Raw genomic sequence first — 14,298 nt, 5'->3', positions numbered from 1 at the left:
CGGGCAAATGCCCCGAGGTTCCGTCTGATCTTACCATCTGCAACTTGATAGTATGCTGTGGCTAAAGAAGGAAGAGTGGGCTCTGGCGGGGATCCCGACCGACTCGCATTGCAGTACGAAGACGCGTACCTCTAGCCCGGCATGCACCCGTTTCGCTCATAGTTCCATCGCTAGAGACTCCTTCAATATGGAAATTACTCGGGTTAAAGACAGCCAAGACGCATATCTTCGTTGAGCAGATGACATTGGCAAATCTCTGCAGTGAAACTGCCGCGCCAGCAGCGACGCGCTGTCTCGCACCATCCCGAGAATGAATGAGAACCCTACGAGAAAATTACCTCTATGGGAAAACGAATCCTCCCATCTACGGCTGCCAAACCCGGGAGACAATGTCTCTTACGTACCAATAAGCTTAACCCGTCCTATCTCGGGCTCGCCCATCCCGCTCCAACGGTCGGCTGCAGGGATGAAGTGGGCGGGAAGTGGGCGCGTCTCTTATCGCGTCATCGGCCAGAGAAATGGCGGCTACGGAGGAGAGAACAAAGACGGCAAAGTGTCTACCAGATTTTGACGGCTACCAGGTTCTAGATGTGCCTTTATGCTGCAACTTGTTGATGAGCGATCATTCCGCCGAGGCGCAAAGTCGGAGCGGACCCGATGCCTTCAAAGAGTTCGGGGATCCGCCACGTCGGTTTCGGTTTCACGGCTCCGGCTGGCAGGCGACAACTTCCCGGAACGGCCACCTGCAGATGGCCCGGTCAATTGAGTGATAAGAATAGCGAATCACGAGTGCGGCATGTTGACCAACGTCGTCGGTGCGATTGGAGTCCCCCGCAAGATCCCGCTCACGACGACTTCTCTTCACCTCTTTTCTTGACCAAAGATCGCTGGAAGTCATACCCGACGCTGAGTTTGGTCTTCTCGGGTTACTCCGTTGAAACGTGGGTCAAATCCAAGTGACGCCATTCCGACCCACGTTGACGCCGCCGTCCATCAGCAAACGCCAAGCTCTGAAGGCGACTGCTTGAGTCGGGGAGCCCAGCTCGAGGGTAATTGAGGCATTGTATGCTGTGATTAGGATCGCTCTTCTTGACGAAAATTACTTTTGTGTAGAGATCGTTTGCTTGCAGTATTTTTAGAAGATTGTGACGATTTCATGCGTCGAGCACTCCAAGATGGTCGGCAAAGGCGAAGGTGTCTTTGATTCAAGTCCCCCGCCGTACCAGCAACATCATGCGCCGAGACTGTTCGTCGTTCGGAGGCGCCGAGGACGTCTTTTAGCGTTTACTGTTCTCGTCGTTGTGCTCGTCTCCTTGTCGCATTACTACAGCGTGGCTGTTCAGGGTCCTGCCGTCACCGAGGAGCAGCGCGACCTGCTTGTGAAGGGCCTCGAAACCTGCCGAAAAACTGTTTCTCGGCATCAAATCAAGGGCGACGGTCTACTACGAGAATCCAATCCGCGATGGAACAAGGTCTCCGGACAAAAGCAGACCATTGTTCTCCGGAATGCGACCCTCTTTGACGGAGACGTAGTTCTCCCCGATGCAGTCGATATTGTCTTCGAGAAAGGTCTCATCAAGTCTGTCGAAACGACTCGAGAGAAAGGAGATTTCCCCAGCGATGCAGTCGTCTACAACCTCAACCGCCGATTCGTGACGCCCGGGCTCGTCGACATCCACTCTCACCACCTGGAACTCCCCTTCTCCTCAGTCTCTGCAATCGCAGATGTGAATGAGAAGCCACAGCTCGGACCCATCACGCCCTTCGTCCGAGCCATTGACGGATTCAAGCCCTCCGATCCGGCCATCAAGATCATTGCCTCCGGCGGCGTGACGACGTCGCTGATTCTACCTGGATCCGGGAACATCATTGGTGGCCAGGGGTACTTGGTCAAGAACCTCCCATCTCCCGGCGAGAATGGAGAGCCGATCGTCGAAGATTTGTTGCTGGAACATGGAATCCCGGAGGAGAGCCGACAAAGATATCTCAAGATGGCTTGCGGTGAGAACCCAAAGCATCTCTACGGCCACACCCGCCTTGGAAATGCTTGGCTCCTGAGGCAGCATCTGGAAAAGGCCCGCAAGTTGAAGTCGGAACAAGACGCATGGTGCCGCACGGCAGAGCATGTCGAAGGTGAGGGTTTCAAGCATGTGAGAATCGCTCGCTTCGTGGCGGAATACGGTGGGTTCCCAGAGGACCTCGAGCTAGAGGCAACCGTGGCCCTACTTCGGGGAGAGTTCAATGTCAACATCCATTGCTACGAGCCGGAAGACTTTGAGAGAATGCTTGCCGTGCTACATGAGTTTGGTGTTCACCCACAAGCGTTCCACCACGCTCTGGAGGCATGGCAGGTCCCAGAGTTTCTTAAGGAGCAAGAGAGGTAATCAAGTGAACTACGTATGATTGGATTATGGCTGATGGGGGACTGCATAGAAACATCACCATTGCCACTTTCGCGGAAAACTCTCTTTTCAAGCATGAGGCATATGGAGCTAACTTGCGCGGACCAAAGATCCTAGATGATCACGGCATTTGTGTGGTCCTGAAATCAGTAAGATAGGACCAGGAAACACTCCTGGAGAGGACTCAGAGGCTCAACATTTGTCGTCTAGGACCACACCGGTGAAAGCAACCATGCCAAATACCTCGCGTAGGTCTACCCGTCAAGGCAAATATTCGCTCGAGGTTTCAACTAACGCTTGAGAAGATACCAAGCAGCAGTCTCTCATTCTTTTGGACTCTCAGAAGCAAAGGCCCTGCAGTCCATCACCTCGGCTGGTGCGTATTCGATCCAACAAGACCACCGTATTGGGTTTGTCAAAGCCGGCTATGATGCGGACCTAGTCGTATGGGACGCACATCCCCTTCAAGTCGGCGCGACTACTGTTCAGGTCTTTGTTGATGGTCGCGAGGTTCTCGACGGGGACAGCACTCTGGCTACCTTGAGCAGGACTCCGGAAGACAGTGATGTTGCTTTGCCAAAGGTTAAAGCCACAATCGAAAAGAAAAAAAGAGAAGACATCTGTGGAAGAGCATTGAAACGCAATACTCGGATTGTTCTCACTGGGATTAGAGAGGCTCTGATTGATGATGTGTCTTCTCTGGACACGAGTGACCATCTGGCAATGGTCGTTACGAACGGGGAGATCACCTGCCTTGGGGCCGAGTCTGCATGTGTTTCCTCTTACGAAGGCGGCAGCATTGTATCAATCAAACTAGACAACGGCTACATCACACCCGGTCTGGTTGCGTTCGGCAACAACATTGGCATCTTGGACATCTCCTCTGAGCCATCCACAGGCGACGGGTCACCAGGTCGGAAGGGCAACGCGCTCAACGAACGGAAGGACCTTCACTTTGCTAAGTACGGAGTTCACTTCGGGGGAAGAGGTTTCGGCCGCGCTCGGCTCGGCGGTGTCACAAGAGCTGTCACTGCACCAATCTTTGGCGGCGGGTTGCTTCAAGGTGTCAGTGTCGGGCTCCGGACTGCGGAGAACGCTACTGTTCTTGGAGGTGGTATATGGAAGAACGAAGTTGCTTTGCACGTTGCCATCGGGCAGGAAGCTAAGGGTAAGCTTCGTTCTCTGTGATGCTCGCGTTGCTTTTGCTGACCACACAGTAGGCGATGACACTCCGACTATATCATCCGGGGTCGAACGTCTACGTCAGGCCATTGAGGAAGGGCAGGCGGTGTCTGCGCAACCAAGCAGTGCCTATGCTCGAGCGGCAAACGGGGCACTGCCTGTAGTCGTGTACACTGTGAACGAGGCGAGACATCTTCTCCCATGTTCTGTATCCGGAGCAGTTGCTGACCATCTGGCAGGATGACATTTCCCAGATAATTCTCCTAAAGCGTGACTTTCCTGCCGTGAACTTTGTCATCTATGGTGGACATGGAGCTCCCTTGGTAAGGCATTTTGCCCCATATGATCGAAGTCACTGCTTGCTGACGACTCCCTAGGTTACCAGAAATCTAGCTGAAGCCAAGATACCCGTCATCTTGACTGGCAATCGCGGTGCCCCTGATAAGTGGGAGAAGAAGAACTCCTTCGCCGGTCCTCCGTTGTCTCCGAGCCCCGCTCAGGTACTCATCGACGCTGGGGTGCTCGTCGCGCTCGCAGTCAGAGGCGACTCCAAGGTCCATGGGCTTGCTCAGGAGGCACAGTGGGCCGCTAAGTTCGCGGGCTTAAGTGAGAAAGAGGCGATCAAGTTGGTGTCGACGAACTTCAACAAGATCTTGGGACTAGAAGAGTACAGAAAGGGAGATAGTCCTGCCGGAAACAAGTATTCCGGGGATTTTGTTGTGTGGGAGGGAAATCCTCTTCGCGGCGAAGGAAGCGTGGTTTTGAGTGTTCAGGATGATGGAAAGATTGGGGACTGCTGGCCGGACTATGAAGGTGCCGTTTTGTGAGAACATTACGCATCGACGGTCGCCGGCTGCCTGGGTTGTTACTTGAATCTCCACGTGGTCTTGGTATCTTGAGCTGCGGTGTAGATTTTGACGTTCCATCCAATCTGTCTTGGGGTTGACTCGGCGAGACTACGGGATATCCCGTCAATATTCCCGCCACTTTCCTTCATACCTTGATACCAAGGGTTCTCGTGAGTTGCGAGATCGGAGGATGTCGGACGAAGCATTTCGGCTCCGTCTTGCCGTGGTATGTCGTACCGCTTACGGTATTGACGCCGTCAGATCCACCACGAGATCCGCCTAACGCTGAACGAACCAACTTCGAGTGGATACGCGGCAGGAAACGAGACAGACCCATAGATGAGGTGCACCGGCCTTTGCCATATTGGCCCCAGAATGAACGGCACACCCGTAAATTGCAAGCTTTTGGGAGGGGACTGGCCACACTGAATTGTAGCAGTCTATGGTTCAACACGATGACTTGAGTATCGAAGCTCTCACAATGATACTCCATGGTCTAGTGTAATGGGTTTCGAGTGCCCTTTTTCGTAGAGTAACATTGCTTCTGGAACGCCTTCGGACTGCCCCCACGGACTGCCCCCACCCCTATGAGCATCTTTTCTGGGCCTGTGTCCACGTTGACGTGGAAGCGAGCCCACCCGAGCCTGGACCGCTTGGACCGAATCCCACCGTCAATGGCAACGTAGTGAACACCAGCAGAGAAGAGGCTCCGCGAAGCCCCGTTATCGATAGCATCTGATAAGATCGAATGCTTGTTCTCCAGGGGATCTTCAATACGTCAAAGCAAGGTTTCTTGGCATCCACTTTCACGGGCTCCAGCCACGCGGGTCCCTGAAGCATCTGTGAAGCTTCGCAACTCTATTCCCACTTCCCGTTGCTCCGAGTACCCCGGTCTTCACCGGATACGCTTTGACTGCAGGACAAACGCGTAAAAGAGGAGTTCGGGATGTACAATGATCACATGCTGCGTCCTTGCTGCGTGAGATCAAGACGTTGCCTGCAGACACTTCACCGATCAATTCACATTACATCCGCAAGTCTGTTATTTGGCGACGGTTGAATCCCATCTAGGTATTTCCTCGGGAATACGTGTATTTGGGCTCAAACGAGCAGCTAAACCATCCTCCAGCTAGAACAAGAATAACAGGTACATCGCTTACAACCTCAACTTAATCTAACGGCCCGACAGACCCAGTGATCATTACATGTATGGTTAAAATCAAGAATTTTCCGAGCACTCTATGATGTATCGGCCTCGGCCCTCAACAAATACACTGGATTTCACAAAAGGGAGTTACGTTTGACTACAACATCGCTACCAAAGCTCTGAGGTCCCACACTCAAACGTAACCCCGATGCATCGTGCCTGCGAGATATCCAAGCTTTAGAGATGGAGTCTTTGCGCAAGTTTCCGCCGCCCATCAACGCGTCTGAGCGGGCAATCACGGAGAATGGCTAGAACGGATGTAGTTAAAGACCTCAGTCCCCATTGAAAAAGATTAACCCCCACATTCCTGCCAAGGTTGGACCCTTTCCCGCGTAACGCTGAATCCAGCGCCGATAAACTCCGTTACATCACCGACGTTGATCAAAGCCGTCATAGTTCGTCGTTGCAGAAGAGAGCGTTCGGTGGATCTGCAAGTCGTGGGGCAATTGACCCGTAGGGCCGTCGTGGAGCCGGCCACGCGTCTACTTCAACTTCCACCCTGCTCTGGGCCCGGAGTCTTCCCGTAGATCGCTGTACCTGCAGGACGTGGCTAGTTCGGATATCTTGTTTGGCTGGATAAGAAGTTGGAATTTTGATATCCCTTGAGAGGCTTCTCCGAAGACTTCCGGCGATGGCTTCGCTTTGCAGTTCGGAGGCTTTCCGAGCGTGATGCATAGCATGCAATTTGACGATCCAAGGATGAGTAACAACGGACTCAGAATATCCACTGCGTCATTTTGTATTATTCGAAGAATGTTGAGGTTTTGGGTGGCTGAGGCCTCGGCGGCTTGGGATGTTGCTGCTCGGAAGTCGAGGCGAGACCGAGAACGAGAACGAGACTAAGGGGAAGAAACAAACACCGTACATCGCGATGAAGATATATAGGTTGGAGAACATCTCATCAAGCTGATTGTTTTGGGAGACAAGCGAGAAATTCAATAAAGCAACCGCTCGACCTTCTTCAATACCATTACGATGCGCGCAACCACCCTCCTCACCTCGGGCCTTGCCCAAAGCGCTCTTGCAGCAAGAGTCTTCCTCAACGAACCTGATACTGGCATCGAACAGGCTCTTCCGGACCTGCAACCAGGAGAGCTGCCCAGTTTGGACGCCATGATCGGTCTGCCGGATTTCGACTTCGCTGCGAGAAACTATCTGCCTATCAAGAACTACACCTACTACAGAAACGGAGCAGCGGGCGAGTGGTCGTACCGGAATAACCTCGAGGTGTATCAACGGTATCGCTTCAACCCGCGCGTGATGGTTGACATTACAAACGTCGAGAACACGCTCCCGTATGTACACAGTCTCTCTGCTCTTAACCATATCGATCGGCTGACAAGACCTTCATGGGAAAAGAACCACCATTTTGGGACACAACTTCTCTGCTCCTTTCTTCATCGGACCTGCTGCTCGCGGTGATTTGGGTCATCCCTTGGCTGAGCTCAACCTCATCCGAGCGGCAGCTGCGGAGAACATTCTCTACGTGGTCAGTATTTGATATTATGTTGCCAACAGGCTCAGGAGGCTGGCACTAATCTCCTGCAGCCCTCTCTCCTGTCGTCGAAGTCAATGGAAGACATCGCCGCCGCCAAGGCGAATGGACAAGTGCACTTCCAGCAGGTAAGTGTCGCAGCGAACTTCGTCTTTGTTCGACAGCTGTTTAACCTCAACGAAACAGCTTTATCTCCAGGATAACATGACGGAGACCCAGAAGGTCCTTGACCGAATCGAGATGGCTGGCGCCAAGGCCATCGGCTTCAGTGTCGACTCCGCGGCCGACGGAAACCGTCACCGTGCTGCTCGCTTCGACGTTGGCTCCGCTGACTCTGGCTGGTCTCTCATCACTGTAAGTTGCACTCTCCTTGATCCTTGTCCGAGTGCTCGCTGACATATCCCAGTGGGATGTTTACCACCAGCTCACAAACATGACTTCCCTTCCCATCGTTCTCAAGGGAGTCATGAGCGTCGAAGATGCCCAGGCGGCCATTGAGCATGGTGTTCCGGGTATTTGGCTGTCTAACCACGGCGGCCGTCAGCTCGATGGTGCCCCCTCGGCCTTGGAGGTTGCCCTTGACATCTACAACACCGATCCCGAGATATTCAACAAGATCGAAGTCTACGCTGATGGCGGCGTTCGCTATGGGGCTGATGTTTTGAAGCTGCTGTCCCTCGGCGTTAAGGCTGTTGGCCTTTCCCGCTCTTTCATGTTCGCCAATGTTTACGGCCAAGAAGGCGTTGAGAAGGCCATTCAAATCATGAAGCACGAGATTGCGATTGATGCTGGCAACTTGGGCGTCGGCGATTTGAAGAAGATTGATCCCAGCTACGTGAGTATCACCAAGACATCACCATTTGGGCGGGCCAAGTCCTTACTGACAAACTTTACAGGTCAAGTGGACGCCTGATCACTGGCAGGGTTAGAGTTGCATCCAAAATGCACTCCACCCATGAAGTCTAGAGCTTCTAGAGATACAACCGGTGCAAACCGTTAGACGGGGATTTAGAGGGGTTGAATGAAGACGAAACCAAATACACTTGAGTTCAATGTTAATATTACAATACAAACAGTGGCTACTTTACAGTCATTTACATAGATAACCTTCTTCACTGAAACAAGCGCAAATACACTTCCTCGTGACGAAGCGACCGTCGTTGGCACTAGAAGATCACTGGGTAGGAAATGTCAATCATGTACGAATCCTTCGGATGCAGGAAGAACAGGTCTCCAATTCACATAACCGGCCGAATTCGGATCCCGTGTGATAATGGTGACAAGAATGAAACTATTTCTTTCCGCGTTTGCAGATGCTCGGTTTCGAGAGAGACAGCCTTCTCCGCCCTGTCACTGACCAAAACCGCCCCGCCTACGGTTTCGTCGGCAGTTACCTTGCTAATTTCCTCCTCGGTGGAGTCATACATGTTGACAGAGCTCGCAATAATGACCCATTGGGCATTAAGTTAATTACCACATTATCGGACTTCCGTACCTCCACCATGTTCAATGTTCTGGCTACGCGGTTCATTTCGTGCTCACCGGTCATGAGAACCCTGTCCACTCCGATCTAGTGAAGGCGAGTCATCCAGATATCAATCGAGTCAAGAGTTTCATGGCGCGGCGGGGAATTGATTTTGTTGTTTTCCAGCCGAACAACTTGTGACCAACAATATGGCCAAACTGAAACAACCAGAAGAACCAGCCGGGAAGTACAGTCTTGCACGGCCATTGTATCATGGTCAACCACCACCCCCATTGCAGGATCACATCGATGCGAGATGTTAAAGAAAGACTACGAAACAAGACGGACACGGAGAATAATACGGCAAGTTTCATCAAGTTGAAGCAATCATAGAAAGGCAATATACACAACAGTTTTGAACGCTTTGGCAAGAAACAATGAACCGCGGAAGCATGGAACAAGGCTACAGAATGGGATGGATGCAGATCATGGTGAGGCTAGCGAACGCCCTGTTGGGATAAGAATAGTATAGAAGAGAATCCTGGAATGCAAGGATGTAGTATGTTTTGGACCCACCGGTCGTATTACGGAAACACATGTACGAGAAGGCAAACCAAGGAGCCGTTGAAGCTGGTTCCAGACAAGGAGACATCCGACATGAAGCTCTCTTCATGTCTTGTCACACTAGTCAACATGCTATATCCTGGTCGTAGTTGGTGATGATTTACCAGAACTTTCCTCTGGTGAGGCAACGCCATCTGATGACCTCGGCACCATTGCCCACCCGGGCCCAATCAGTAAGCCCCGTCACGAACCGCACCCCTTCAGCATCCAGAGTTGGACCTTCCCAAAACTTCTTTTCTGCCCGGGCAATCAAGTAACATCGCTTCTGCATTGCGTTCATGCTGACGCAAACATACGCGAATAGCCTTTGAGACGAACGGAACGCCAAGATGGGAAGCCACATTCCCCAACGTAGGTCTCCGCGTGGCGACAGAGGGCCCCAGAGGGTTTCCAGGACGTCATCTTTTCTTCCCTCGATGTGCCGTCTCATTCAGAATTGCTCCAAAAGTTACTTTGCTCTATCAATAGCCAAGTTCTTGGGCTGCGTGGTTGTTCATGCAATCACACAGACGGTCACCCACAAACTCTAACTCTGCTCACTCTGAATGGCCGCTCTGGGCTGCAATCCAAGACCTCTGCACAGCACCGCCGCGACACATCTGCGCAATGATCTGCGCAACCTCACTCTTCACGGTTCAAATGTCGCCCCTTTTAATAATAGGAAGGTTGAGCCCTTCAATCCACGTCATGGAGGTGTGCAAAGCGTGCTGAAAAAGACGAGGTTCAACCGCTGCCGGGATCGACGGCAATTCAACAGATTTAGCCGCTCAGACCCCATCCCTGTCAGCGACTGATGTTCATTGGGTCTCGCACGTCCAATTAAGCTTGAAGCTGGTTTGCTCTGGTACATGCTTAAAAGCCGCGGTTGGGCGAAATAAGGTTGTTTGTTACAGATTTACTCACGGGTAGAATTTCCCTGCTGATGGGGTTCTTGGGAAGCCATGCGGGACATCATGTCATTGAATTGCGTGTCGGATGCTCCCGTGGAGTTACTCCTCAATTTTCGCCCCAATGATGAAGTGAGCTGAGTTTGGCGTGGCCGTTGAGAGTTCGGGAGGGGTTCCCAAGAGGGCGCCGATTGCTGGGGAGGTCCCCGCGATGATGTTGACATCGCGGAAATGTTTTAGTCAAGTACCGGTTGAGTGGTTTACGAGTGGTTCGGAATGTCGCTTTGTTTCAACGCCAGTCAAGATGCCGAAGCCATCGTTTCCCATCACCTGTCAAGGCTAAGACTATCGTGTACTAGAAACACCGGGGACAAAGTCAGTGTTTGAGTCACGTCTCTCGGATCGATCGTCCAAAGACCAGGCCGACGCATTTCAGGCGGACTCGGAGAAATAATGCAGCTATTATTACCACCATACCTATCAGAAAACATCAGATAGCCAGGACGCCCAAGTACTCTGTTCAGTCCATCCACTGCTCTGATCCCTACCTTACCCCGATCAGCTGCCAGAGAGACATTATTTTGACCCCGCAAAGATTTGAAGCTCGGGTCAAAATGATGTGCGAACCTGTAGCATGGAACGCCTGGAACGGGCGCAGATGTCTGGGCATTCTTCATGATTGCCCAAATCTGCCTCCTATGTGTATAGAGTTTGAGGCAGACGTCTTTTGAGGTCTGTAGATCAGGCGAGTTTATTTTCAGAATTTCCTGATTATCTGGTAAGGTTATTTTCTTGCTGAGTTCGGTTCGAGATCAACTAGGTCCCCGTGGGCTTCGTTGAGGGGAGATGCCTGGGCAGATGTTGGCATGAATGAGACATGATCGGGATGTGATCACGGCAAGGATGAAGTAGATGAGGATATTTGTGTGATTGCAGAGGTGTATAAAAAGGTCTGGTATCCTCATCAAATATCCGTTTTTCTCTTCAGATCGTTATCAGACATTCAGTCAGCTCGATTACGCAATACCTCTATCGTACTGAACCACTCTCAATATGCCTACCCTCTCTTGGAAACAGGCCCTTCTTGGCCTGCTCCTATTGGAGCCACTGGCAGCTGGACTTGCCGTTCCTCCTAAGCCTGATATGATGGACCCAGAGGATCACCTCGGTATCAAGGCACGACGCAATGATCCTGCGGTTCACGTTCCAGACGCAAGCGTTTGGGTTCGAGACCGTTGCCCTGATGACGATGGGCCTGACCGTGGTGAGTATCGTCCACAAAAACCAACAAGGCTTCACAGAGAGCTGATTCAGACTCTCACAGGCGGACGGCCATTCAGACCGCCACAGTTGCGTGCTCGTGACTGTAACCCGCCCAGACCTCCTGATGATGGTGGTATGTTAGGAACTCAAGACCAACCGGGAAGCTTTCTGGCTAATGATTGGCGTGAAGGACGACGTCCACCTAAGCCCGAGGACGGTCCCGATGGCGATCGAGGTAAGTGTATACAAGTACCCGTATCGCTTGGTCGAAGCTTACAATGACTGTGAAGGTCGAAACCCCCCTCGGCCTCCTCAGAAGAGGAACGGCGTCGATGATGGACGTAAGTGAAGCACAGAATAATATGACTCTTGTAAATTGTTTAATAACGATGCGCAGCTCGACCGCAACAGACGCCGCCGCCGCCGCCCCCGAATCCACCTAACCCACCTCCTAATCCGCCTCCGCCGCCGCCACCTCCACCAAACCCCCCTCCACCGCCCCCCAACCCGCCGCCTCCTCCTCCACCACCGCCCCCGGTGCCACCAGGCCCACCTCCTCCGGGGCCCCCTCCTCCGCCGCCGCCTCGCGCTCGGGACATTGACCACCGTGAGTGGCCGAGTAACACGGTCAAGCTGTGATTTTGACTAACGTGAAACTTCCATAGATCCCGGGATGTAAAGGAGGAGTTTCGGAATCGGTGGGGATCGAAGGCGTGGGTACTTGGAGGGAGGCGAGAGGATTTGGAAGGTTGTTATGTCTTCTATTTTGAGAGTGACAACATCCGTTTGGTTAGTACTTCAAACGGTTGTGATTTAGTCCGATCTATTAGCTCAGGTCTTATCTGAATTGAGTTCATGCTTTGGGGGAAAGTGCGCCTTCATGTTCTTGATCAGGTCGTTGTACACTTTCCAGCTGGTGATCATTTGGCGACTGGCCGCTAACTGTCAAGTTAGCTAACGTACTCAATCGATTGGTTACTAATCTTTCGGTGGTGATCGTGGCGTGTTGTGTAATATGGCCCTTCATGCCGATGGGATAATCTGGTTTCGGAGCCGACAGCAGACGTCCAATCATTTCATCCCCTCACCACATTGGTGACGGTCAGGGGTTCCATGTCTTCAACAACCCCGCAAACCAGTCTATGAAACATCAACAGCTGAATTGGTCTCCTCCACAGCTATTGGGGTGGCATCGAAGGCCACATCGGGCCGTATTCGGGACAAAAGCGCGCCCGGATCACGGCATCAGATTAGATCTGAAGGGGCGGCAGATAATCTGAAGCCATCATCAGTCATGCTCAGCCTCAAGAACAAGCTTCCCATCCTAGCCGTGATCCCGAGTTACACCCGTCGCCGCGTGACGTTGCATTCCGTCCCCGTACGAAGCGCGGGATCTGAAGAAGAGAGACACAGGGGCAGCATCGCCGTCGAATGGCGAATTGGAGAGCTCTGCGGGGATGCAAACACTGAAACCACTTCGACTCTTCTAAGCACTTCTCGCCGTCCGAATTGATAAGTTGCTCTCTGATAACGGTAGGGATGAGTAACGGCAATTTATTTTTGGAGCCAAAACAAGCTTTATGTGGTCTACAATTCGTTCATCATCCCTAGCCAGCTGAAGTGTGAAACATTGATCATGGCCTTCCGCTGCCCGCAGCTTTTCTTCATAAAGCTGCGACGGAGACAAACAATTGAAGAATGCGGTCAACTTATTATCAGCATACTGTCATATCTCTTCTAGTTGAGGGGTTCTGCTCGTAGACCTCCCGTTACAGTCTGTGATCTGGTCAGCAGCCGGTCAGCGAAACTCTATCCGAAATTCCGATCGCCTAACGACGACCGACGAGGGACATCGAGTGGAGTGTTCAGCGTACCACATAGACAATAAATAAGATCGGAACCTGAATCTCCAATCTGGATAATGTCTTTATTCCGCAGGATGGTAGGTATTGGGGTCTTTTGCGCAATGATTCCCGGGGTCCTACTAAATACTGATGTATCCTTGAAGCCAGTCCCAAGAAACGAGCGTCCACCGGACTTTCAGCTTCTAGCTCGTCAGGATGATCCGGATGAGAAAGATGATGATTGTGACGATGATGATGATGAGAAAAAATGCAGCACAAGAACACATAGACAAAGCACATCCTCTTCGACTTCATCTGCTACCCAGCCTTCCGCGACACCGACAAACCCACAGATCAGCAGCTCAGTCATTCCCGCACCTACTTCCACACAGCAGGCTCCTCCACCAACGTTATCGCAAGCAACTCCATCGACCGTACCTGTAGCCGCTGAGCCCTCTTCGGCACCTCAAACGCCTCCAACATCGACTGCTCCCGTCGTAGTGATACCAACATCCCTCGAGACGAGTGTTATACCACTACCAACAGGACAAAGCTCAGCTCCAGCCGCACCGACGTCGTCAGCAGCAGCGGCTCCGGCGACAAGCACAGCACCTCCGCCAACGCAGGAAGCAAACTCAAATAATGCAGGGCGGACGGCTGGTATTGTTGTTCTCATACTTGGTGAGTCAGCCCCGTATCTCGACACACAAATGAAGCTATGACTAACCGTCACCACACTCAGCATTCTTCGCTTTCTTTGCCGGAATCTTCTTCCTTCGCAGGTGGCGAGCCCGACGTAAGCGCCGAACAGCAGAGAAGGCAAAATCAGTAATGGGCCCAGCCGGACCTCCAACAACTCCGCCATCACCTCCTCCCCGACCGACGAGGGATCTACCGCCGCTGACCTCGCACCCTCCGATGACATCGCTTCCACCACCGCCACCCATTCAAGGCTCCAGTCAGACACCCGCACAATCATCAAATACAGCAAGCTCATCGACGTACAGCAACACCGGGGTTGTAGGGAACCGACCAGCACGTAACACACGCGCCATCTCCCAAGTGCCATTACCACAATCAG

General features: G+C 52.3%; 3 protein-coding genes across 3 annotated transcripts; all 3 read left to right on the top strand.

The window, feature by feature from the left end:
- Positions 1-1,175: 1,175 nt before the first annotated feature.
- Positions 1,176-4,411, top strand: CGGC5_v004934 (uncharacterized protein; the record flags this gene model as incomplete). Its single annotated transcript, XM_066151368.1, has 7 exons — positions 1,176-2,380; positions 2,434-2,551; positions 2,613-2,650; positions 2,708-3,570; positions 3,623-3,759; positions 3,824-3,907; positions 3,962-4,411. The coding sequence occupies 7 exons, from the start codon at positions 1,176-1,178 to the stop codon at positions 4,409-4,411; spliced, it is 2,895 nt and encodes a 964-aa protein (XP_066008897.1).
- Positions 4,412-6,614: 2,203 nt separating this feature from the next.
- Positions 6,615-8,063, top strand: CGGC5_v004933 (Cytochrome b2; the record flags this gene model as incomplete). Its single annotated transcript, XM_032030014.1, has 6 exons — positions 6,615-6,934; positions 6,999-7,128; positions 7,188-7,262; positions 7,321-7,488; positions 7,541-7,969; positions 8,031-8,063. 6 exons carry the CDS (start codon positions 6,615-6,617, stop codon positions 8,061-8,063), a joined length of 1,155 nt encoding a protein of 384 aa, XP_031893526.1.
- Positions 8,064-11,163: 3,100 nt separating this feature from the next.
- CGGC5_v004932 (uncharacterized protein) lies at positions 11,164-12,012 on the top strand (the record flags this gene model as incomplete). Its single annotated transcript, XM_066151367.1, has 5 exons — positions 11,164-11,374; positions 11,435-11,506; positions 11,564-11,608; positions 11,664-11,714; positions 11,771-12,012. The coding sequence occupies 5 exons, from the start codon at positions 11,164-11,166 to the stop codon at positions 12,010-12,012; spliced, it is 621 nt and encodes a 206-aa protein (XP_066008898.1).
- Between the last annotated feature and the right edge of the window lie 2,286 nt (positions 12,013-14,298).

This window comes from Colletotrichum fructicola, assembly GCF_000319635.2.
Source record: "Colletotrichum fructicola Nara gc5 chromosome Unknown KSG_Nara_v1_contig03, whole genome shotgun sequence".
NCBI lineage: Eukaryota > Fungi > Ascomycota > Sordariomycetes > Glomerellales > Glomerellaceae > Colletotrichum > Colletotrichum fructicola.
The sequence above is the reverse complement of the archived record's forward strand: the minus strand, read 5'-3'. Positions and strand labels throughout refer to the sequence as shown.